Source organism: Geotrypetes seraphini, chromosome 15 (genome assembly GCF_902459505.1).
Source record: "Geotrypetes seraphini chromosome 15, aGeoSer1.1, whole genome shotgun sequence".
NCBI classification, from domain to species: domain Eukaryota; kingdom Metazoa; phylum Chordata; class Amphibia; order Gymnophiona; family Dermophiidae; genus Geotrypetes; species Geotrypetes seraphini.
Genome location: NC_047098.1, coordinates 64359353 through 64386632, shown reverse-complemented (window position 1 = coordinate 64386632; position 27280 = coordinate 64359353). Strand labels below are relative to the sequence as shown.

General features: G+C 38.3%; 1 protein-coding gene across 3 annotated transcripts in view; it reads right to left on the bottom strand.

Moving 5' to 3' along the window:
* Positions 1-27280, bottom strand: part of LIG3 (DNA ligase 3) — a 101885-nt gene that overhangs the window by 59056 nt on the left and 15549 nt on the right. For all 3 annotated transcript variants that reach the window (XM_033921787.1, XM_033921789.1, XM_033921788.1), the window contains exons 4-9: positions 26671-26859; positions 21780-21931; positions 16976-17142; positions 13900-13977; positions 4272-4440; positions 1023-1178 (exon numbers count right to left, since the gene is read on the bottom strand). In XM_033921787.1, the coding sequence (XP_033777678.1) occupies positions 1023-1178; positions 4272-4440; positions 13900-13977; positions 16976-17142; positions 21780-21931; positions 26671-26859 (911 nt within the window). The remainder of the gene's footprint in view (positions 1-1022; positions 1179-4271; positions 4441-13899; positions 13978-16975; positions 17143-21779; positions 21932-26670; positions 26860-27280) is intronic.

Genomic DNA, 27280 nt, shown 5'->3' with positions numbered 1-27280 from the left:
ACTTTCCTAAAATTAGTCATGCCGCAGTGCTCTGTATTAATTGTAACCTTTTCCCATTCCCTTTACTTAAACCGGCATAGATAGAATTGCAATAGTCCAGCTGAGCTAAAATAACTGACTGGACCAATACCTTAAAATGATGTTGGTAAAATAAAGGGCGGACACTTTTCAATGTATGTAAATGAAAAAAACATTTCTTAATCAGATGGTGGAAAGAAAGAGAAGAATTTACTCTAGAAGAGAACTCTATTGATAGAACTTCATCAGTATTAACAGCCTGTTTTACAGCATGGCAATAGCTCCGAGTATAAGCCTAGTGGACGCTAAGGGCCAGATTCGGTAAAGGACATCTAAAATTTAGGCATTGTTTAGACGTCCAGCAGTAAAATGCTATCTGCGATTTTATAATGTATAGACGTATTTTAGAGAATTGCACACAGCACTGCTCAGTGAGTCTAGACACATCTAAATAGTTAGACGTCCTTTCAGAATCGCCTTTTAGGCATCACAGACATCTTCTATAACTTTATCGCGTCTCATTATTATGACATCATTAGAATGGCGATTTTATGCTGCTTTTCATTAAAACTATATGCAGTGAAATGCTGGCATCACTATTATATTTTATTTATCTTTTAATCCTTTTTTTTATTATTTTGCTTCTGTCACAGGGAACAGAGTGGGATTCGAACCAACAACGTCAGGGAGTTAATAAGGCTGTAGCTCTAACACCACACGCACTCAGATAGTAAACCGCATGTTAATTCCAAAGCCAAGCTTATATCCTTTTGATTTCCAAGCAGCTTAAGACATCTTAATTATTAGGCTCTTAAAGTCAGACAACTTAAATGGAAAGGATTATGTGAGAGCAAAGAGCTCTATGATACTGGAGCTGTCCGTCTTAAAACTGTTACAGTCTGATGCATAGTACAATACAGTATAACTGAAATAACTGTTGAGATCTGAAACTTTAGACACACGGAGGGAGATTAACTAAAAGGAGCCCAGCGCTCAAGACTCACTTTATGAGGGAGCACTGGCTTGAGGCTACGGCTGAAATAGCTGAAGTTATCTTCATTCTTATGGACCTGAACTCGCTCTCCATCATATTTGATCTCAGAATACATTCCATTGGGACACTTCTTCATGGCATATTCAATGGACTTGCATGCTTCAGCCTGAAAAACCAATGGAGGGGCACAAAAGGGGAGAGAAAAGAAGGGTGTCAAGAAGTTAGGAGAAAAAAACCAAAATGATGAAAGTTATAAACAAAGGGACCCAAGTCAAGAATATGATTGCACTGTACTTCCTCCAAGGCAAAGGGTACCCTGAACGTAGCACCAGATACAGCCCAAAGAAGCAGTGATAAGAGTCCATGAAAAAACAATGGGTAACCTACACAAATCATCAGTTACAACTCTAAAATGCAGCGGTTCTACTTTGAAAGGAAGTACGAGAATTTGTAAACATATCCACCCAAAGACAGACACATTTGTCACATGTTTCATCAATTAGTGACAAAATACAATGGTGCTTTGTCCCCTCTTTAGCCATCACCCAGTCCAGCTCACTCTCATGTACTCCCCCAAACCTTCATCCCACCAAGTGCTTTTTTGCTGACCCTCAAAAGCTTGGTAATTCTTATGGCACTTACAGCAAGATTCCTGTGTCTCCCCCCCCCCCCCCCTCGACATGGCTCTCTGCAAGCTTGAGGCACATAGTGCTGGAAGTTTGGATTGGTCTCGCAATGTCAACCGCAACATAGATTTCTGGCACTTCATGGCTCTAGCTTAACCTGAGTTGTGTTGCAGAAGAAGGAATCCCATTGTTAAGAATTGCCAAGCTTTCGAGGGCCATAAAAAAGCTCTTGGAAGGTCAGATTTTGGCCCATGGACCATAGGTTGGACAAGCCTTTAATAGATTTCCTAAAAACATCCTAATTTGCTAATTGACTTATAGATATCGGTAATATATTCCACATTTTTGCTGCCTGATATGGAAATGACAGAGAAAATTCTCATATATTTTATACCCTTATATGATGGATATACTAATTTCATGTCATCGCACGTTTCATATCTTTTAGAAGAGTACAAAGTGTTGATTAATCTATGCACATAAAGTGATGCAATTCTCTGAACATTCAAATCGCCAAAAGAAAAATGAGAAAAGGGCCAGGAACTACAGTTTCTATAACCCTTGCGAATCTGGCTAAAAAATTTAAAAAAAGGGTGCTGGGTAGGAGTCACACAGAAAAGAGGGTGGGAATTTTACCCTTCCAAGGTCTCAGAGAAAGGGAAAGCTAAAGAGAGTGGAAATCTCTGCTAGCTTGCCAGGAAAAACCTCTCATCCCTCACAAGATCTCAGGACATACCAGAAGCCTACCCCAGTGCCCCTGCTAAAGACATATTTGAACTATGTTGTTTTGTTTTCCTTTGTTGAAGGTCATACTGAATACAGCACTGACCAATCAGGTAGTGCAATTTAATCGGAATTATTTTTTCAAAATACAAGCGTTTAGACCATATTATTGTGTGTATTTTAAACTAAACTAAACCTTAAGTTTATATACCGCATCCTCTCCATAATTATAGAGCTCGGCACGGTTTACAAAAGCTTAATATAAGGAAGGAACAGCATAATGGGGTTGGAGGTTGAGTATAGGGGGGGGAAGAGAGCCTGAAGGACAAAGAGTATTCAAACCTAGTCAATGGTCCTTCGAGCCCAGTATCCTTCTTCCAATAGTGGCCAAAGTGAGGTCACACCATGGAGTGAAACAGAGGCATTAGAATATTCTTTGTCTTATTTCTTTCGCTTTCCTAAAAATTCCTAGCATTGTTTGTTTTTTTTTACCACCGTCGTACTATGGGGCAGACGATTTTAGCATACTGTCTACAATGGTACAAATATTTTTCTTGGGTGCTGACTCCTAAAGTAGACCCTAGATTCAAGTAACTATGATTTAGATTATTCTTCATAATGTGCATCATTTTGCATTTCTTCATATTACATTTAATCTGCCATTTGGATGCCCATTCTTCTAATTTCCTAAGGTCTTCCAACCAACAATTTTTCACAGTCCCAGACATCTAATGGCAGGCTTCAAGAACTAGAGAAAGGCAACTAGGAAGAATAAGGACAATTGAGACCTGCTTAGGATAAGTCTGCAGGAAGTGAGACAGGACAACACTCCAAAAACCTTCAAGATAACACATAACAGGTTCAAAATTGTCCAATGTCATAACAGAATCTTTGGGGAAAAAATCTTTGTGCCATTTCTTGAACTCTAAACAAGGCATGCAAAAATGTACACATTGCAAAGGCACAGCAACAAACCACCTTATGTCTTGGTAACCGAGGCTGTTAATGATCAAAACTCAATAAAACATCAACATTAATTGGGTTTTCTAGACAGTGTCTTTGATCCAGGAGTAAAGAATCAAAATAATAAAATAAACATACAAAATGATTTTATAGAGAGAATTTTCCCCAGATCATAAATGAATCAAAAAGCCCTCCTTTCGGGATCACTCTTTTATCCCTCCCCCTTGTTGACACCTCCACGTCTCTGAGTTATATCCTACCAACACATAAAAATGATTTTGTGAATGATTTTTGTTATTTAGATTTATTGTTTGGAAGCTTTTGCTTAACAACGAACTTCTTTGCTTCCGCCTTTGATATTTTTGGTGCTCTACCTTTTCCCCTGCATTAATTTTTCTAAACAAGGCAGCTATGTAAAGAAACCTAAACAATGTCAATTTTATATCTAGATATAAAAACTTAGGTGTCTATGTGCATTTATAAATAGGCTTGTACAATAACTCCCAGTAACGCACAACTCCTCTCACACAAACTTTTACACCTTTTCCGAACATAAAAGTATATGAACTGGCATATTTTATGAAAAGTGTGTGTATATTCCAACTCCATCCAGACTACCTGCAGTTCATATATAAGTATAAACCATCTTGTCATAACACATACTTAAACATTTATTCAGCTGCAGAAAGGACCCATTTCTGGGATTAGTGCAGGAAATAGCTGTCTTTCCTCTATCCTAATCCTTTATCTGCAACCTCAAGGTAGGATTCCACCTACTCACTCTAATCTTGTACTTTGGCAAGAGGCCCTGTACAAAATGTTTGCTTGAGTGCCTACAATTTGAGCATATGCCACCAATGAATGCATTTATTCTACAGATCCCTTATGCTGTCTCTCCTACCCAATTCTCTGATCTTTTGATATAAATATAGTAATCCCACTATTACCAGCATAGGCTGAACAGGAGTCATGAGGGTTGCTTTCACGCTTAGGGTTCGTTTCAGTCCTGGGACCATCTCGGCTTCCTTCTTGTTCTTCAAAACTCGCTCCACCACATCATGTAGATTTCGTGAGGCTTTAAAAGCATCATAGGCGTTTGGATCCAAAGCGTCTAACCTTTAAATAATAAAATTTGCATCATTCTATACATCCTAGATTCAATGTACTTTCCTTAAAGGAGTCTTCTCTGAAAACCAGTCTTGTTTGAATGCCCTGAATAAACCTATTGACTGGGAGAATACCCTTGTAGGTTAGTAAGAGGAGTCTGATGCTAGGAATGATTAGAAAATGGATAGTAAATAAGACTAAGAATATTATAATAACTATATCACTCCATGGTGCTACCTCACCTCAAGTATTGCGTTGAATTCTCTCACAGTATCTCAAAAAAGATATAACAGAATTTAAAAAGTGTTCAAAGAAGAGCAACAGAAAATGATAAATGGGATGAAGCTCCTCTCGTATGAAGACTAAAGAGGTTATGGCTCTTATGTAAGCTTGGAAAAGAGAAGGCCAAGGGGGGATATGATTGCAGTCTACAAAATCCTGAGTAGTGTAGAACAGGTAAAGTAAAAAAATTTTTACTCCATCAAAAATTACCAAGACTAAGAGATACTCAAACTTACAGGGAAATACTTTTAAAACCAAGAGGAGGAAATATTTTTTTTACTCAGAGAATAGTTAAGCTCTGGTACGCGTTGCCAGAGGATGTGGTAACAGTGATTAATGTAGATGGGTTTGAAAAAGGTTTGAACAAGTTCCTGGAGGAAAAGTCCATAGTCTGCTATTGAGACAGACATGGGGAAGGCAGTTAAGGATGCCAAACACAACTTATGAAGATGGGCAGCAGAAGTTGGAGTGCTGCCGTGGATTAAGATAAGTGACTATTACTTATATTTGAACTGTGCAAAGTTTAACTAAACTTATATTTTTTTGTTTAAAAATCTTTATTCATTTTTTATGTTACAACAAGTGTTACAAATAAACTCAATAGAAACTTAAATACACACTTGAATAACTCATATATTAATATCAAATTTAACATTAATATAATAATCCCCTGTCCCACCCTCCTTCCCAATCAATAATACATTAATCAATTTTATTGTACATTCTTTGAATATTAATTTAGTATGTAATAATCAAAATTGAAAAACCCACCCCATTTCCCTCTTTACAATTATCTTATCATGGGAAAAGTTCATTAGAGAAATCATGTTAACGGTCTTCAAATATTTCCAGTTTTATTTATGGGAAAAATTATCCTTCTTTACAAAAATCGGTTAATGGTCCCCATATTTTTTTAAATTTATTCATGTATCCTTTGTGTGTTGCAATAGCGTGTTCCATTTTATATATGTGGCATACCGAATTCCACCAGAACATATAATTCAATCTATCATGTTGTTTCCAATTGAATGTAATTTGTTGTATTGCAATTCCAGTTAAAATAAATAAAAGTTTGTTATTACTGGATGAAATTTGACTTTTTGCTCTCATAGTTGTTCCAAATAATATAGTATCATATGTCAAGGCTACTGGATTTTCTAACAATCTGTTAATTTGGGGCCAAATTGATTTCCAGAATGATAGGATAAATGGACAAAAGAATAAAAGATGATCTAATGTCCCAATTTCAATATGACAGTGCCAGCATCTATTAGATCTTGAACTATCTATTTTTTGTAAACGAGTAGGGGTCCAAAAAGCTCTATGAAGAAGAAAAAAACCAAGTTTGTCTCATAGATGCTGACACCGTACATTTTAGCCTCCAAGACCAAAGTCGTGGCCATTGAGATGCACTAATTTGGTGTTTTATCTCAATGCTCCAAATGTCTCTAAGACCATTTTTTGGTTTTTTATTTATATATCCGGATATTAATTTATACCACTGTGCGGCTTTGTGACCTATTGAGTCCATCTGGAAACATAAGAATTCCAAACTGTGATATTTAGCAAGATCTTTCCATTCAGGGAACCCTTTCTGAATAGATTGCTTCAATTGCAACCATTTAAAATATTGTGTTTTATTGAGACCAAATTTTTGTTGCAATTGTGAAAACTCCAGCAATTTATCATTATTAATTACATCATCCAAAGTGCGAATGCCTGCTATCATCCAATGTTTCCAGATGACTTTAAAACCGCCAATTTTGATCTTGGGGTTTAGCCATATAGTTTGGTTGGTTGATTTACTAATTGGAATTTGAGTAAGATTACTTATGTATTTTAGAGTTTTCCAGGTATCCATAAATATTTTATGATCTTTGTATAACCTTGGCATCTTGATACTAATTACATGATTAAGACGTAATGGAAACATAAGTCTCCATTCTAGCCAAAACCAATCTGGAGTATTATCTGTGGGTTCTGGGAGGATCCAATACATACCATGACGTAAGATATAGGCTTGATGATACCTATAAAAATTGGGAAAATTTACCCCTCCCTCCTTAATTGGTCTTTGTAATGACGCTAGAGCAATTCTTGGTTTTTTATTAAGCCATATAAATTTTGTCAAAGTCCTATTAATTTTTGTATAAAACGAATCTTGAAAGAAAGCTGGTATCATCCCCATTTGGTAACATACTACCGGTAAAATCATCATTTTTACCGTTTGTACTCTTCCCCACCAAGATAAGTGCAAAGGATTCCATTGCTCACACATTTCTGTTACTTTTTGTAATAAGCATTTTTCATTAATTTTCATTGTTTCGTCTACTGTTTTTGTTATTAAAATTCCAAGGTATTTAATATATTCTTCCTTCCAAACAAAAGGGAATGTATCAAATAAACCTTTTGTACAATGTATATTTAGTGGAAGAATTTCTGATTTATTCCAATTAATTTTATATCCTGAAAAATTTCCAAATTTCTCAATCAATTCAAGTAGATGTGGAATGGTGGATTCTGGATTCTTCAGATATAGTAATAAATCATCTGCGTAAGCAGATATCTTATATTCTTTATCTGAATGAGGTATACCCTGTATCTCCTTAGCTTGTTGGATAGCTAATATTAAGGGTTCTAAAACAATATCAAACAGCAAAGGGGATAAGGGACATCCTTGTCTAACTCCTCTCTGTAGATTAAATTTTTCTGAAAACGTATTATTAATATATAGTCTAGCAGAAGGGGAGCTATACATTGTTTGTATCATTTGTATAAATCCAGGACCTATACCAAACCATTCCATTGCTTGATACATAAAAGGCCATTCTACTCTATCAAAGGCCTTTTCTGCATCTAATGAAATTGCAAAAGTAGGTTCATTCATTTTCTTTGTTAAATATAACATATGGAATGTTAATCTGGTATTGTGAGATGAATGTCTTTGAGCAACGAATCCTGTTTGATGCATACCTATTATATGGGGGAGAGCTTTAGCTAATCTTAACGCAAGTATTTTTGCTAATAATTTTCCATCTACATTTATTAAAGATATTGGTCTATAGTTTGATACCAAAGTGGGATCTTTATTGGACTTTGGCAAAACAATAGTCAAAGATTCTGCTATAGTGCCTTTAATACAACCTTTATTGAGTTGATATTGATAGAGATTTAATAAATAGGGTAATAAAAAGTTTTGAAATGTTTTATAAAATTCCACTGTATATCCATCACCACCTGGAGCGGATCCAACTCTAAGGGACTTCAAAGCTGTTCCTAATTCTTTTAGTGATATTGGTTCTTCCAAACTTCGTTTTATATGTTCAGGAATTTTTGGACCCTCTAACATTTTTAAAAATTCAAAACCATCTTTTTCTTTATTTGGATAATTTTCGGAAGAATAAAGAGATTTATAGAATTTTAAGAATTGTTTTAATATAGGTTCAATTTGTGTATATGTATTTCCATTTTCATCTTTTATTGCTATTAATTTTGTTTTTCTTTTTTTCGCTTTAAGATAGTTTGCCAATATTCTTCCTGATTTGTTTGAATTACCATAGTACAATGTTTGTTGAGAAAATAAATCTTTCCTAATCATCTTAGATGAGATCTCATTATATTTACCTTTTAATTTTAATAATTCTTGTTGAATAGAATATTCCCATTTTTCTATAAGTTTTGATTCTAAATTTTTTATCTCTTTTTCTAAGATTAAAAATTGTTTTTTAATTTGTTTTTTTAGAAAAGCCGAATAAGAAATTATTTGTCCTCTAATTGTTGCCTTAAAGGCATCCCATAAAGTTTCTCTGTTAATATCATCATTATCATTTATTTGAAAAAATTCTTTCATTTTTGTTAGAAGATTTTCACAAAAATTTTTGTCAACCAACATTGTATTATCTATTTTCCAAATTGGTCTGTTATTATTTTGATATGTAGTTTTAATTTTGATCCACACTCCACCATGGTCAGATAGAATAATTGGATCAATGGCTGCTTGTGTCACTTGATGTGCAAGATGTTTTGAAGTAAAGATATAATCTATTCTTGAAAAAGAATTGTGAACATGAGAACAGAAAGAAAATTCCCGACCATCAAAATGAAGTATTCTCCATATATCTATTAAATCACAAGATTGAATCAAATTATCTAGTCCCATAGATTTCATAACTCTACTTGGGTTTTTATCTAATAAAGGATCCATTACAGCGTTGAAGTCCCCTGCTACTATAAGATTTGAAGTAGCCAGTGGTATGATCAGTTGTTGAAGAGTTTTAAAGAATTCATTTTGGTTCGAATTAGGGGCGTATATGTTGATTAACGTCATGGTAGTATTTCCCATATTCATTTCCACCATTATCCATCTTCCATGAATATCCGAAGCTTTTAGTTTAAATGAAGCAGAGCATTTTTTATTAATTAAAATAGCAACACCTGCTTTTTTCCCTGTAGCTGGTGAGAAAAAACATTGTTTGACCCAGCCTCCTTCTAGCTTTTTAGATTCTATATGTGAGAGGTGGGTCTCTTGTATAAGACATATATCTGCATCTTGCCTTTTTAAAAATGATAGTGCTTTTTTTCTTTTAATCATATGATTTAGACCGTTAACATTTAAAGACATAATTTTAATATCCATTTATTTTTAAATTTTCAGGTATTAAATTATGTATATTTTCCCAATGTTTTAAGTATTTCATTTCTCTTTTTTCCTTTATTCCCATGATTACCTTATATATTTCCCTTTTATTCCCTCCCATCCCTCTTATCCCTCCCTTCCCCCCCTTATTAATTACGAAAACTTGGATACGCAGGTTGAGGTTAGATTTAGATAACTCCGACAAGCTATTAATAATTATCTAAAGTACTACCATTTTTTCCCTATTTCTGTATATTTTCTCTTATTTTATTATTAATTATAAGAATAAGTAAAAAGTTTTTCATTCTTATGTATTGAAAGATTATTTTCTGTATTTGTATGTCTTTAAATCCATAAGAATGATTAAATTAAATCATTTATATCTAAGAACATTTCATTACAATTCGTTTCTTTTCAGGTGGAATATTATTTTTGTTTTAATAAGCTTTCCAATTTAGCCTCTTTCCTCAGAACTGTAACAAGAGTCTTCAGCACAGGAATCCTCCCATCCTCTATACTCATTATTTTGTTATAATTCACAAGAGCGTGTCAATTAAAAGAAGCTAACACTCCCATTAATGTTCTTATAAGTTCTGTCTCAATAGTATACTCTCTAGATATCTATGATTTTAAAGTATCTGAGGCCTGTACAGATAAGAGTGAAATCCTGTGCCAAAAACCCTCATTTTATCTCTCATAGAGGATTGCCAGGTTGAACAATTGTGGGTACTAAAATTCCACTTAATAAATAAAAGAGCATAAAATTTGAGATATATATATTTAAAAAAAAAAAAAAAATTTTTAAATTCTTTCTTTTTTTTTTTTTTTTCCAGGCAATTTTTGCGCCTCAGATACATTCTTTTCATATATTTTGTATTTGAAACGCATTTTAATGTATCTGAAGCGCAAAATTAAACCCAAAGTACCACCTTCAACCGGAAATATAGCAAACCAATCACTTCGTCTTATTTTTTTTTTTTTTTTTTTTTATAATATTCTATGTGATTGAAGGATGATTCTCTTTCTTATTATGACTCCGCTTTCAAAATTTCTCATTCAATCAGTATATTTTAAGTTTGTTGAAAAAACTTTCTTCGTCATCATTTGAGTTCGGAGATGTGTTTCAATTCAATTTCGTTCCTTCCAGTAAGTTTATCTTATTTATTCTGAGTAGAATTCTAGAATTTTTGTATTTTTCAGTTTTCTTGTTTTCCATGGAGAATGTTGCGAGTTGTTTAAGTCTTTAATTCGATCCTTGTGTGTTCTTTTCCATTGTTTTTCGTTCTGAACTATCTTTAACCGTCAATATTCTTTAGTATGAACTCATTAATTGTTTTTTTAGATTGTCATAGGTTGCTCCAGTTGATTTATAAATTCCTGTAGTTTTTTTGGATCTGTAAAATTTTGCGTTTTGTTAGCAATGGTAACCTTCATAATCGCCGGGTAGAGGAGCCCAAATCTAGCTCCTAGAGATCTTAGTTGTGGTCTCATGTCTAAAAATTGTTTTCTTCTTGTTGCTGTTTCTTTTGCAAAGTCCGGGACAATGTATATTTTTGAATCTTGGCATTTAAGATTTTTGATTTCCTTGGCTATTTGGCAAATTTCAACTGCTTGTTGATGTCTTAAAAGTTTGAAAATTAAAGTTCTTGGACCTGTTTGAGTGTTATTTCTTTGTGTTGGAATCCTATGAGCTCTTTCAATTTCCAGTTCCGTTTTAAATTTCAGTGGTAGTATTTTAGGTAGAAATTTTTCAAGGAATGCAATCGGATCATTCTTTTCCACTCCTTCAGGTAATCCGATTATTCTTAAATTGTTCCGTCTTTCACGATTCCGGCTGTCTTCAAGATTTTTTTTTATCTCTGTTATTTCTTTCCATATGATTTTGCTGTGATTCATATCTGTATTTAATTGTTCTGTAATATCTTCTAATGTTGAAATTCTATTTTCTGTAATGTCTACTCTTTTAGTTAGGATTGCAGCATCTTCCATTGCTTTTTGTAGTTTTTTGTTACTATCTAAGACAATTTCTTTTATTTGTCTTAGTTCTTCCATAACATCTAGATTTTTTTCTGTTGGTAATGGGATTTTAGAGGGTGTACCTGGCTCAGGTTTCGACCTCTTATTACTTCCCGATGTTCCAGCTCCCAATTCAGCTTTATTTTGTTTAGTTGAAGTCATATTTCAATATATATTTTAGTTTCTTTAAAATTAAAATATTTGATAGTAGATCTTTTTAATTTATTTGCATATAAGGAGCTATTCGTTTATCCAACCATCCGTCCAAGCCACGCCCCTTTTTTTTTTTTTTTTTCTCTCAGTATTCTTAAAGCAACTGTAAGTTATTTGTCTTAGATTCTATTGCTTTGAGAAAAATATCAGTAATCTTTTTTTCCTCCTTCAAGCCTTATCTCAGTCTCTATGAAGGCAATAAGACTTTTTAGATATGGCTGGTTATTCTTTTATAGGATTAATTTACCAAACTTATTGTGACATCTGGCTTCAGTGCTGAAAAATTTGTAGCCTTCTTTTCTAGCTCTCCTCTTATAAGCCCAATCGCAGCCTCTATCAAGGAGAGCAATATTCCATCCAATATTTTATTTCAGCATCTCACAATTATCTCAATGTCACTTTTTTTTTCAGGTTACATTAATCCTTTTATTTGTCCTTTTCTCATGGACCAAACGCTGAGAAAAACATACAATCTCCTATATCTGATCTTTCAGATACAACAGCAGAGATTGCCCAGTAGATTTACTACAGACCTTGCTTTATTTCCAGCAGAGGACAGTTAATCCAAGACAGCCTATTTCCTTAGTATGACAGGCATTAAGCGTTTCAAAACCTTTATCCTTATCACTAAGCAGCTCACCGGCAGTCCCAGACTTTGTCCATTAATAATTAATTTTTTTACGATCCAAGATGGCCGCGATCGCGCATCGAGCAACCGCCCGCAAACCCCACTCGGGGAACCTCTCTTCGAGCGTTTCACACCGCAGGACTCAAACCGTGCCAAAGAGGGGAAAGGAAGCCTCCTCTGCCCTACGGCGTCTCAAATCAGTCTCCTCCGATAATATCCAAGAGCTGCTGAGACGTACTTAGCCCTCCACTCCTCACTTCCCAGAAATAAAAACGGGACCTCTGTCTCCCGACTCTCACTCAAAAACGCACCAGGATCGAGAGAGGCACCCCTCTTTCTCCAACTTGATTAAGGAGGCAAACTTTAATTTAAGTGTAAAATCTTTTTTTGTAGTTTTTTCCTAAAAATTAAGCCTGTTTGTACGGAGCTATTCTTTCACCCAACCGTCTTCATTCGCGTCCAAGCCACGCCCCAACTAAACTTATATTAAGACTTTGAGTAATCGGTCAGCATGGAGGTTTTTTGAAGCCAGTGAGGTTGTGTACCTCACTCCATGGTGTGACCTCACTTTGAGTACTATATTCAGTTCTAGTCACCGAATTTCAAAAAGAGATAGAAAAGGTTCAAAGAAGAGCACCCAAAATGATAAAGGGGATGGAGCTCCTCTCGTATGAGGAAAAGCTAAAGGAAATGGAGCTCCTCTTGTATGAGGAAAAGCTAAAGAGATTATTTACATTGCACACACCTCCATGTACATACACAGATGTGCTAATTCTAATGTGTTTTTGCTTTCTTCCTGACCACTTGAATGAACTTGTTAAAGTCTTATGGTATATTATGGTATTTTTAATATGCAGAAGACCTTAATGTGTATGTTAATATTTATTAGTCTAACAGTTCTGTCTTTGCTTCTCTCCTTTCACTGCCATCTTCAAAGAACAAAAGAGTAACATCACCATGCTTTAGCCATTTTTCTGGTGACGGGACAAACACTCGCCGACAATTCAGCGCAAGTCTTCAGTGCGCCGCAGAAAAACCTTCTTTTAAAGGGCTCCAACTGGGATGTGGGGGGAAATCCGCACTCTACTTAATAGGGATCGTGCTGCCGTGTTGGGGGGTGTAACCCCCCACATTATACTGAAAACTTAACTTTTCTCCTAAAAATAGGGAAAAAGTTGTTTCCAGTATAATGTGGGATTACAACCCCCCAAGCCCCCCTAACGCCAGCGCGATCACTATTAAGTAAAGTGTGGGGGGGTTCCCCACCAACACCCCCCGTTGGAGCCCTTTAAAAGAAGGTTTTTCTGTGGCGCGCTCGTTTGTCGGCATGCGTCTGTCTCGCGCGCTTAAGACTATGAACCATTTTTCTTCTTCCATTTCCTCTCTTTCTATTTTTTCATCCATTCTTCATGCACTCCTCTTCCTGAAATTTGTTATACCCTTAGGAGTACTGTTTAGCTACCTTTTCTCTTTCAAAACCATGTCATGACTTTATACCTCTTAACTCTATTTGCTTTCCTACAGCTGAGAAACACTGTCATGAATCTTATTTATTTCTAGACTTTTCGCAGTATCCCAAGCAGCTGATAATTGGGATCAATCTTATCAATGTCTTCAACAAACTTTAAACAAGTAGGGCGTATTACATCAAGAATATGTCGGTATCCTAGGAATCTGCTTTGAATGTACTCACACATGTTTAGCTCCAGAGTTCATCTTTAGATCATGCTTTATCAATCGGATAACGCACTTCAAGTCATTCGCCGTGCACCTGAAAAATTAATGCAAGGCAATTCATTGGGTGACATCTATTCAGCTCTGTACAATGAATATAGAAAAACACACTAAAGAGAATATCGCAAGCAATTTCAAAATCTCTCTTTTCAAAAATTATAAACATGGCAATTGTATCTGATTCCAAAAGTAGCACCAGAAGAGAGAAACTTCTAATGCTGCTGCAGAAATGTAACAGTGGGTATTTAGTGTAATAATTGTGGTTCTCTAGTCCTAAGGAAGACCCATCTGTCTAGCTAAAGTCTTCACTGCTTATCCCACACTGTATGACATTCCGTTCTTTGCAAATCGCCTCGATCTACTTCCTATTGACCAAGAATTCCCAAAGCCTTCACTGCTTACCCTACACTGTACTACCTTCTCTTCCTTTTGACTTACTCTTATTGTAAACCCGTCCCTACAATGTTACCGTACTATGTACAAACAGTCATGATCTCAAAGACTTCGTGTCTCTTGTTTTTTCCTCGCTGTATGTCCAGTTCTTCTATATTACATTGTATTGTATTGTACTCAAAGACTTCATTGTTTTTTTCGCTGTATGTCCAGCTCTTCTTTATTTATTTATTTTTTATAATTCTTTATTCATTTTAAAACTTTCATCAAGTGTACAAAAATTGCAACACAATAACATAGATTTAACCACTTGTACATCTTATCATTATAACTTATAGTTGTAAATATAACCCTCCCTCTCCCATCCTGAAATCCTTTTAGTAATTTTTATTTTTCATGTAATAGAAACCCTCCCCCCACCCCACCCTTATCTTACATCTATATATATGTATATATAAAATCGGAGGTATGTATGTATGTGCCGTGATCACGCAAAAATGGCTTGACCGATTTGAACGAAACTTGGTATGCAGATCCCTCACTACCTGGGATGATATGTTCTGGGGGTCTCGCGGCCCACCTGCACACGTGGGCGGAGCTACAAACATAAAATCAGATTTCACCCATTCATGTCAATGGAAAAAATGTAAAAAGCTGCCATTCTCACAGTAATTCAAAAACGGCTTGACCGATTTGAACGAGACTTGGTATGCTGATCCCTCACTACCTGGGGTGATATGTTCTGGGGGTCTCGCGACCCACCTGCACATGTGGGCGGACCTACAAACAGAAAATCAGATTTCACCCATTCATGTCAATGGAAAAAATGTTAAAAGCTGCCATTCTCACTGTAATTCAAAAACGGCTTGACCGATTTGAACGAAACTTTGTATGCAGGTCCCTCACTACCTGGGCTGATATGTTCTGGGGGTCTCGCGGCCCTCCTGCACACGTGGGCGGAGCTACAAACATAAAATCAGATTTCATCCATTCATGTCAATGGAAAAAATGTAAAAAGCTGCCATTCTCACAGTAATTCCAACTACCTGGGGTGATATGTTCTGGGGGTCTCTCGGCCCACCTGCACACGTGGGCGGAGCTACAAACAGAACATCAGATTTCACCCATTCATGTCAATGGAAAACAAGTAAAAAGCTGCCATTCTCACAGTACTTCAAAAACGGCTTGACCGATTTGAACGAAACTTGGTATGCAGATCCCTCACTACCTGGGATGATATGTTCTGGGGGTCTCGTGGCCCACCTGCACACGTGGGCGGAGCTACAAACATAAAATCAGATTTCACCCATTCATGTCAATGGAAAAAATGTAAAAAGCTGCCATTCTCACAGTAATTCAAAAACGGCTTGACCGATTTGAACGAGACTTGGTATGCTGATCCCTCACTACCTGGGGTGATATGTTCTGGGGGTCTCGCGACCCACCTGCACATGTGGGCGGACCTACAAACAGAAAATCAGATTTCACCCATTCATGTCAATGGAAAAAATGTTAAAAGCTGCCATTCTCACTGTAATTCAAAAACGGCTTGACCGATTTGAACGAAACTTTGTATGCAGGTCCCTCACTACCTGGGCTGATATGTTCTGGGGGTCTCGCGGCCCTCCTGCACACGTGGGCGGAGCTACAAACATAAAATCAGATTTCATCCATTCATGTCAATGGAAAAAATGTAAAAAGCTGCCATTCTCACAGTAATTCCAACTACCTGGGGTGATATGTTCTGGGGGTCTCTCGGCCCACCTGCACACGTGGGCGGAGCTACAAACAGAACATCAGATTTCACCCATTCATGTCAATGGAAAACAAGTAAAAAGCTGCCATTCTCACAGTACTTCAAAAACGGCTTGACCGATTTGAACGAAACTTGGTATGCAGATCCCTCACTACCTGGGGTGATATGTTCTGGGGGTCTCGCGGCCCACCTGCACATGTGGGCGGAGCTACAAACAGAAAATCATATTTCACCCATTCATGTCAATGGAAAAAATGTAAACAGCTGCCATTCTCACAGTAAATCAAAACCGGCTTGACCGATTTGAACGAAACTTGGTATGCAGATCCCTCACTACCTGGGGTGATATGTTCTGGGGGTCTCTTCACCCAAGAATTTATATGTTCTTGCTCCTGGAGGTGAAACTAAAAATGTTGTTTATAATCAAGTTTTGTGTTTGTGTAAGGACCCTTCAGCAAGCAGAAAACAAAGCTATGACGGGGTTTATAGAAAAATGCATGATAAAGGTTGCAAGCCAATCAAATACTACTAAAGGACACTCCAAGAAAAGTATCAAATTACAGATTTAAAACAAGTTGGATAAAGCTTTTTTCACAAAATGCACAATTAAAGCTATAGAACTTGTTGCAAAAGGATATGATCAAGGCATCTAGCAAACCAAGGTATACAAGGTGTTTGAACAAGTTTCTAGAAGAAAAGTCTATATACAATTATTAACCAGCCTCTGTTTACCATGGAATGACCAGCAAATAATTAATTTTGTCTGGGATCTAACAAGTACTTCTAGTGATCCAGACTGATCATCACTGGAGTCCCCACTACTTCCATTATCCTCTAGATCTGCTGACATGTACCCTCCACCATCAAACTACCAAGCCCCTCTCACCTGCAAGCAATTTCCTCCAATGCCTTTTGCTGTTCATCTTCCTTGGAGAACTTTGATAGTTGAGTCAGGAACTCATCTACTTCCTGGATGGTGAGCAGGCTCTTAGCTGCTGGTGGGAAAGACTTACTTTCTTCAAAGAAAATACGCACCGTCTCTGAGACATCACCCTGTGCACCAAGAACAAAATGATTAATTCTATGCTTTACTTAAGAATGATGTGCCTATTTACTAGAAAGAAGATTGTCCAGGTAAGTACTTAATCTTCACTTAGATGCTAATGCCCAGTCTCAAAGATCCTTGTGCTATTTCTCACAATCTTGTATTGGATCCCTGAATAATTCTTCACTTATTTTTCCAGATATTTATGAATGTGTTCGTAGCATGAAATGATTTCATAATTCTGATATGTAGCATGAAATTATTTTATAATTCTGATGCCTGACCCAAGACAGGATGTAATTTAAATTATGGATTTATAGTAAAGTGAACTTCTATTTGAATTTAAGTTCAAGTATATTAATTTGATGGATTTAAAAGTGAATTTCTGATTTGGTTTCTGAGCCAGCCCTGCCTCCAGCCATCTTATCCAGGTGTTGTGTTAATGAACCTATTACAAAAGAAAGGACTGAGCCATCTGCCTTCAGAAAAATGTCAAATGCACCCATTCAATGGAGTACAAAAAGAAAGACCGACCTTCAGAAAGTGTTACATACACCTATTCAGATAAGAAAAAGGACAGCCAGGGTGGATACCAGAGCTAAACAGAACTCTACTATTAGTGGAACAGGATATAGGTCTTCACGCCAAATTCATCTCTGGACTACTTCAATCAGCAAGAATAGAAGCTCATCACACCATTTTAAGCCACTCAAAGAAGATTCAATCAGATGACCTCATCTGCCTATCCTCCATTTTAAACCACTCAGACATAGATTCACACCACATCCAGCATGGACAGTAATAATACTCTGTATTGGGACACCATTTTAAGCCATTGTAATTCAATCATGACACCACCTAGGAACAGAGAAAAAGGCTGGACTGCTATGCATCATGGGTCCAGAGAATTTATCATGATGTCATTCACCTAGGATTCTATTTTTAGAACAGGTCTCAACTCTATAAATATGAAGTGGAATGCTTTCTAACAGATGCTCTCTCTCCCTCTGGAAGCAGCATGGATCAAGCTGCAACAACACTTCTTTTCTCTGGATCACTATGCTGCAACATCAATCTCGGGCCTACCATGCAGCCTCTTCTCCATTTTAAGGACTATTCACATCGAGAGTACCTTTTGAATCCTTCAGCTTTAGCAACATTTGTCTTGTGTAATACTATTATCTTTGCTTAAAGTCCCATCTGTATCTGCTTCACCCGCTTGATTTTAATTTTAAAATTACTCTTGCTCTAAAAAAGAAAAACATTTTCAGTTTGCTTATAAAATGTTCCGAGTCTTAGTTCTTGAATAAACATTCACATATATTATATTTAATTATTATTACAGAGCTAAGTTTTAACCAAGCGAGCTAACTTTCTCCAAATTAATATTTCTTTATAAGTTATATTCCTCTCTTTGAGAGTGATAAAGCTTATTGGTAGAGTTCCATCCATTTAATAATAATTTTGTAACATGTTAAATACTCAAAGTTTCAGTACAGATCCATAGTAATATAGTAGATGACAGCAGATAAAGTTTGTTGGGTATTTTTTTTTCTTCTCCTTCTTAGCTATTTCTAGGCAAGAATCTAAAGCTCTGCCCGGTTCTTAGGTTCCAACTACTGAAGTCTCCGTCAAAACTCACTCTAGTCCATCTACACTCTCCCAGCCATTGAAGTTCTCCCCAGCCCATCCTCCCCAAAAACGGCCATATACAGACAGACCGTGCAAGTCTGCCCAGTACTGGCCTTAGTTCTTCCAGAGTCTCCATTGGCTCCCAGTTTATTTTAGAGTTCAGTTTAAATGTGCTTGTGTTGTTTTTTAAAATACTATATGGTATCTTTACTCCTCTCCTTCCTTTATCTTGGAATGCTTACAGACTTTCTTTTGCAAGAGGTAACCAACAATTTAAATTATCTCTTCCTTCCAAAAAAGTGATTAAAGGAGTCAAGATTTTTAGTCAATCTCTGATCTTTAAGTTTTCTCAACTTTGGAATGATCTTCCATTTGTTTTAAGGAGTTTCGACTCACTTCTATTTTTTTGCAGATCTTTAAAAACTACTTTATTTGCTAAACACTTTGAAAATTAATTTCCCGAAATTTAGGGGTCCTTTTACAAAAGCGCGTTAAACCACCTGCCGCGCTAGTACCTAACGCCTCCATTGACGAGGCGTTAGGATTTTAGGATGCTGCGGGGGTTAGCACGTAATGAAATGTCCGACGCGCTAACCCCCATAGCGCGCCTTGATAAAAGGAGCCCTTAATCTTATTTTTTATGGTTTTTATTTAAGTTAATTATTGTAAACCGAGTCGAGCTCTTAAAGTGATGACTCGGTATATAAAGCCAAGCCTTAGATTAGATTAGATCCAGACCAGTAAGCTGACAGCCTGCCCCCTATCTGGGGGTGAGATTGCTGATCTAGTGTTATTGCACTTTCTTGAAGAGGGTGAGGACTAGAGGCTTGCTGTTTCTGCCCCTGCTGAACCTCTGTTGAGACCTCTGCATCTCCCACTTAAGAACAGAATCTTCAAGAGCATCAAAAATTCCCACACCTGAAATCTGAGCTGCCTGGGTCTGCTGTCCAGCAAGGCCTTAGGGCAATGGTCCATAACACTGGCCAGTAGGTCTTTCAGACCCTTTCTGAATAGCACCTGTCCCTTGAAGGGAAAGCCTACTGAGGGTAACCTTAGAAGCAATCTCTCCTGGCCATTGCCTGATCCAGAGCATCCGTCAGGTGGAGACAGAATAGGCTCGACACCTTGCTCATGACTGTTATGTCATACAGAGTATCTACTACATAATTCATTCCAGAAAGGTCCTCCTGGGCTCTGCGGCATTCATGTGCCTGTGCTTTGACAAATCTCCTTCAGAGGGCTCTGGAAAGGGTCTCTTCCCTGGGATCAAGCCTCCTGCAGATCCCCAGCCCTGGGGCACTCAGAGGAGGCTGAGTCCATGACTTCCGCCTCTCTCCTACAGCATACAGATGTTCCTTGTCCAACCATCCAGCACAAACATGGCATGATACAGGGGTAGAAAGACCTGAGGGGGTCCATCTCTATTGATTTTAAGCAAATCGAGGGGTTTTGAGGTATATAGAGGCTTTAGAAAAAAAAAAAGATTGTTTAAAATCAAAGATGGCTGAACCAAAAGCAGCCCGAGGAGAAAATTTTACTTTTCCAGATTTCTGTCCCCCTCCCCCTGATTTTCCCTATCTATAATAATAATACCTTATTTAGCGCATGCACACTACGATTGAAACTCCATGCCTCCACGCCACATTAAAATGCATGCACAGTACAATAGAAAAAATGCAGTTGACCCCCTTTAAGCCCAACAGATTTTCCCCTGCGCTAAAGCCCCTGATGAATCAGAGTGCAAGCTAGCTCCAAGAGGAATGGACCCTGAGCTCCAAAATAGTTAGTGTTGGCTAGCTACACAGTCACACCTGAGGGTTGCCCTGCTAGCAGCAGATTGCTGTAAGAGAGTTTGGATCCTTTCCCAGGCAAAGCTGCCCCAAAGAATGGAGTCCGCTTGGCACCAAAGCCTCTAAAAATGGATTTAAAAATCCCCAAAATAATAAAATTAAGCAGAGCAGATCAGAAAGACACTTTCTCAATTCATTTGCAGAAGGAAAAACTGAAGGTGGCAATACAACCGACTGGGGAAGGAGGCAGAGTCAAAAGATGCAGATGACATCCTTCTGCAATCAATTTGTGACCAGAGGTACATAACCTATTGTCAGGACTCCCAGACACATTGCAATAGGATGTCTTTTGAAGTGTATCAACTTTCCTGGAAAAGAGGTTTGATAAATCCTAACTAGTACAAGAGTTGAAAGATTCAGATGGAGCAGCAGACACATTCATTTGAAGATTGCTATATACAGTCAAACCTTGGTTTGCGAGCATAATTCATTCCAGAAGCATGCTCGTAATCCAATGCACTCATATATCAAAGTGAATTTCCCCATAAGAAATGATGGAAACTCAAGACAATTCATTCCACAACCCCAAAACTTTAATACAAAATACTATACGTGCTTGTATTGCAAGACCTCGCTCGTTTAGAACATTCACTACACTCCCATAGCGTAAGAGAGAGAAGAACCATCAGCTCAGTTGTGATGATGTGACACGCGTAAACTGCATGTACTCGTATTGCAAGACTTTGCTCGTTTAGAGCAGTCGCTACACTGTTGCAGTGTCAGAGAAAGAAGAACCATCGGCTCAGTTGGGATGTGTGTCTACTGTATGTACTTGTATTGCAAGACATTGCTTGTATATCAAGTTAAAATTTCATCAAATGTTTTGCTTGTCTTGCAAAACACTTGCAAACCAAGTTACTTGCAATCCAAGGTTTTACTGTAGTTTCTTTCAATGAAGTTTCTCAATTTGATTGAAATAAAATTGACATTTAGCCACTATTATGGCTTGCTTAGAATAGGTAGCTTATGATCTGTAAATTTGAAAAGTCAAGCAATTTACATTTCTGAGAGCACAACTAATATGTCAGTAGGCTTAAACTGCTGTTGTACCAAGGATCTTTCTTAATAGGGGAAGCATCTGATGATTTAAATGATGCTAGACAGCTCAATGCAATGGATAATGAATCATGTCATGAGTTAGATACCCCGTCCCGATAACTCACCTGCTCAAGATCGCGCACCATGTCATCCTGGCTGCAGCCAAAGATCCTGCTACACAGCTTCACAATCTGCTTGTCATTCAGGTTGTAAACATTCTTGATAACACCTGGCAACAGCAGCTTCACAGTCAAGTACACATCACCATGGAAGGCATCTGCCCCGTGAGACAGAAAAATATTCATTCAAGGGTTTGAAAATAAATCCAGCTGGACAAGTCTTTTATTAACCAGTGAAATTTATGAGTATACCACCAATCTGGATAGTTGCTTAGCTCCTTTTCCCTTTGGCTATTATCTATAAATTTTGTATGCCTTCTACTCAAAGTTTAATGTAAATATTATAAATGGCTGTGTAAGCATTTGCTGTAAGATACATTTGGTGAAAATTCTGACTACCATATATATCTGTCCTCAAAAGGAGTGTTTATTGATCTTGCTAGGCTGCCTTTTGACAATACATACCAGAGAGATTTACAATGCAAAACCGAGAGAAAGAAACAGGGGGCTCTGGTATAGTAAAAAGAGCGAGTCAGAATCCAAGGTATCCACTGCTGGCCAAGACCTGAGGATTGGTCAACTCTAGTTTGAAGAAGCGAGTCTGAAGGTTCCTTGGACAGAGGCGCCAATGAAGTCGCCATTTATAAAATCATGCCTAGTGGGGCCTAAGTGGACTTAGGCATCGCTAGGCGTCCCAAAGGTAGGCATCGCTACATTAGGCCAGGTTTTCACTGGCCTAATTTACCAGTGCCTATGTCAGATGCCCAACTCAACCATGCTTACTCTCCGCCACCAACCATGCCTACTTTTCAGATAGGCATCGTTAGGTGTCTGATGGCATTGCTTAGGCTTTTGTTTTTACTAATTATTTAATTAACTTCAATGGTGCAGTCAAACGCCATGCCATTTAAACTAAGTGATTTCATTTAGGTTAGGCATGGATTTTCGTTAGGCGTTGCTAGGCAGCCTCAATTACAGCTTCGAGTGGCATTTAACTAGAGCACCGTTTCTAGAATCTGGCCCGAGTGACAGAATGGAAATAAGCATCAAAATTCCAGGAAACACATGTACAGTAAAATGCTATAGCCCAATTAATTCCTAAAGGCCAATAAGGTAGTGGTTTCAAAAAAGGCAATTCTACAAGCAAGTGCCTAAATATGTTATAGAACAGTATTTCTCAGCTTGGTCTTGGAGTACCCCCTTGCCAATCAGGTTTTCAGGATATCCACAATAAATATGCATAAACTTGATTTGTATATACTGCCTCCGTTATATGCAAATTTCTTTCATGCATATTCATTGTGGATATCCTGAAAACCTGACTGGCAAGGGGGTACTCCAGGACCGACTTGAGAAACACTATTATAGAATACAGTCAAACCTCGGTTTACGAGCGCATCGGTTTGTGAGTGTTTTGCAAGACGAGCAAAACATTCGCAAAATTGGCGCCTCGGAAACCGAGCTTGACTCGATTTACGAGCGCCCCCTTCCCCCCTGCGATCCGGCATCCCCCTGCCGCGATTTGGCATCCCCCAAGCACCCACCCACCCAAACACATTGGCTTACCCCCATATGGCACCGGCACCAGCACCAACACACAGGACATGCCGGTGCCCGAAGATCTGCCATCTTCCTTTTGCTGGGCCTTGAGCATCCGCACATGGCTCAAGGCCTTCTAGTCTCACTCTCTCCGAGATTCTCGGAGATCTCCGAGAATCTTGGAGAGAGTGAGACTAGAAGGCCTTGAGCATGCGCAGATGCTCAAGGTCCCGCAAAAGGAAGACGGAAGATCTTCGGGCACCTGCATGTCCTGTGCATTGGTTCTGGTACCATATGGGGGTAAGCCAATATGTTTGGGTGGGTGCGTGGGAGATGTCAAATCGCGGCGGGGGTGGGGGGGATGTGGAACAGTGCTGGTGGCCTCGGGGGGGGGGGTTAAGGTGGAGCAGCGCCGCTGGCCTTGGGGGGTGGGGGTGGGTCATTACGCATCAAGCGAGTTTCCCTTCATATGGGGAAACTCGCTTTGATATACGAGTAACTTGGTTTACGAGCATGCTTCTGGAACGAATTTTGCTCATAAACCAAGGTTCCACTGTACCAGCAATTACACACAATTGGCATCAATAATTGAACGATGCATGCCCAAGTATTCGGCACTATTCTGAAACTGGCTTGCATAACTTTGAATGCAACTGCAAAGGGGTGTACACATGGCCATGTCACCAAGCAAAGCGTCCTACTTATAGAATACTATCAGCTATGCACATTGCGTGGCACACTTAGGTGTGCCAACTTATACCAGCCATTGACATAAGTTGGCGTGCTAAAGTAGAACTGTCCTACTATTTTATAATGGTTTAGGGGCACCCATTTCTATAAGTCATTCTAGAAAGCACTAAGCCTGCCCCCATTGTAATAATATCTAAATCTTGGTGCCAATTTATAGAATTCCCAATATAGTGTCCTTAAGGGGTATGCATTAAATGTTCTTGTTACACTTTGTTCCATACATTTCATTATTTTCTCAAGTGTTTAATTTGGTTGTTTTTTTTTCAAACAAAATGAAACACACACACACCCCCCAAATTAAAAAAAAAAGAAAAAGACAGGTGAATGCTCCACTCCTTCCCACTCCCTCATCCCCATGCCCATTTCTCCTTCTATCACCCCTCTCCAGCACTATGTCCAACATTCCTCCCTCTTGCAATCCCCTTCAATCTGTCCTTCTGTTCCCTCTCCATCACCTCCATAGTTTTCCCTGTGTATGAAAACTGACACAAACTCAAAGCAAAGCACTATTTACCGTATCTGCAAAGGAGCAAAAATACAAGGCACGACCGCTGACTCTCTCGCCTTACTACTGAAACTCAAACATCCACTATATCAGGGGTCTCAAAGTCTCTCCTTGAGGGCCGCAATCCAGTCGGGTTTTAGGATTTCCCCAATGAATATGCATGAGATCTATGTGCATGCGCTGCTTTCAATGCATATTCATTGGGGAAATCCTAAAACCCGACTGGATTGCGGCCCTCAAGGAGGGACTTTGCGATCCCTGCACTATATTAAATGCTTCCTTCCTAGAGCTTTGTAACAATACTAGTCATCACCAGGCTTTACTACAACTCATTATACACTACTGCTTGATTCTTACTGCGCTGGCTGCGTTCCGATTTTTATCGCACATATTTTGGATGCAATTTAGCATTTTTATCTCTTGTGGCTCAACCAGTATGGACCCCGGAAGAAGGTTGTTAAATACCAAAACATGGACCGTGTTAGATCCATGCCACAGATTTTTTTTTTTAACTTTATCTTTATTCATTTCAATTATTTATATGTTCACCAACATCATTCCAAGTAAGCAGTGTCTTAAATCTTTACAAAGAAAAAAAAAGAAGTTCCAAATAACAAATATTTTACATTGCTCCATTGGGAGATAGCTTTAAAAAGTCAGATAAATCATAATCATTATAAATCTTCATAAGAAAACTGAGTAATGTTCCTGATAGCTAACCTAGTTCAAAATTTTGAGCCTTCCTCCTGAGATTTAGCGGGGGTACTTGCAGAAATCACATCTTTAACCATTATAAACCTTGAAAGCTGTGACGACTCAAAAAACCATGCCACAGATTTTTTACTGTGTATTATCTGGATGTGTGAAGACTTCTAACTGCTTACATAGTTTCCACAGTTCTTTCCTTGCTTTTGGTTGTCTCCTTCTCACTGTGGAACCATTTGGTGACCCTTCCTTGTTTTGCTTTGGACACTTCCATAAGATATTACACCCCTTCAAAACTGCCTCTTTCGTATTGACAATGGCTCAGGGATCATCATTTAATGCTAAATCACGCAAAGAGCACTGTATTACATCACAAACATCAAACCATTCTGTTGCACTAATCCCACCCAAAAAAAAAACCTAATACCCCCCTTCCCTAAAATTGTTGAACTCACTGTATATACTGTAGCTGTCCATCTTAACACAGTTATAGTCTGATTTTTATGTCTTGCAAAAATTCTATGCATTAGCAGTATGTACCTATCTTTTAATATGGATGAGTAGATGTTATCTCTCCTATTTTAATGGCGTTTATTTCTGTTTTAAAATTTAAGGATTATTCTTGTAAATTGCTTTGGTCTTTTGTTTAGCTAAACAGTACACTTCTCCCTCGGCATTCGCGGGGGATAGGGGCAGACCGGACCGCGAATAGGGAAAAATCGCGAATATCTTCTTGTCCAGCTCTGACCCACTCCCACCTCCCTCCCGCCTTCCCCCCCGGTATCCTGGCCTTACCTGGTGGTCTAGCGGGCTTTCAGGGCAGGAGCGATCTTCCTACGCTCCTGCCCCTTGCAGATCGCCAATAAGAAATGGCTGCCGTGAGTTCCCGTAGTCTCTCGAGACTACGACGGGAGCTCACGGCAGCCATTTCCTACTGACGATCTACATGGGGCAGGAGCGTAGGAAGATCGCTCCTGCCCCGAAAGCCCGCTAGACCACCAGGTAAGGACAGGATGCCGGGGAGGGGGAGAAGGCTGGAGAGAGGCGGGAACGTGCTATACTATGGGGGGGGTTTCCCCCTCTCCCAAAAAATCGCGAATATGTGAAATCGCGAGTGTCGAAACCGCGAATGGGGAGGGGAAAGTGTATAAAACATTTTAATAAACAAACATAAACCTTAAGCATTATTACAAATACTATTTTAGGTACTGTTCTTGCTTCATTAGCGCAGATCACCCACAGCATGTGGCTCTTGCTATACGTCAGTGCTAAAGCAACAAATTCCACAGTTTAAAGATACACACAAATCTCATATTTTTTTTGCTATATCCTTCAGGATTACAGCACACCATCCTCTCCCACCACAACTGTGCCTCCTCCCCAATAAGAGCCTCGTACCGCCTCCCGTTCCTTTGTGCAAGAAGTCCTGGATGAGTTGCGTCTTGGCCAGGTAGCTGGGCTTGTCAGATACCTTAGTGCAGAGCTTGCGGAACTCCCGCAGCAGACAGTCCTTATGACTAGGGTCACACATCTTGGCAGATAGGCTGCTGGCAGGGGAGGCACCAGAGGGAGCATCTCCAGGCTTAGCTACAGATGGAAAAATAAACAAAAAACACACACACATATCATTATCCAGTCGCTCTCAAGAACAGCTATAAATAGGGAAAACCACAGCATTAGCTTTCCTCAGATGCTCACATTCATAAGAAAATTACTTGAAAGAATTATTACATTACATTAGAGATTTCTATTCCGCCATTACTTTGCAGTTCAAGGCGGATTGCAAAAAAGTTATAAACGGAGGGTTACAATGGAAGATCACTGGTGATTTCTAGAGGAGGTAAGGAGTAGAATAGGTAGAATCTGTGAAGTGGGAAGTAGGTGGGAGGAAGGGAGGTAATTGTGATGTTAAGACTGTTTCAGGGATTTCTTGAAGAGTATAGTTTTGTTTCTTTTCTGAATATCTTGTAGTCTGGAGTGGTTATCAGTAGGTTGGAGATTTGGTTAT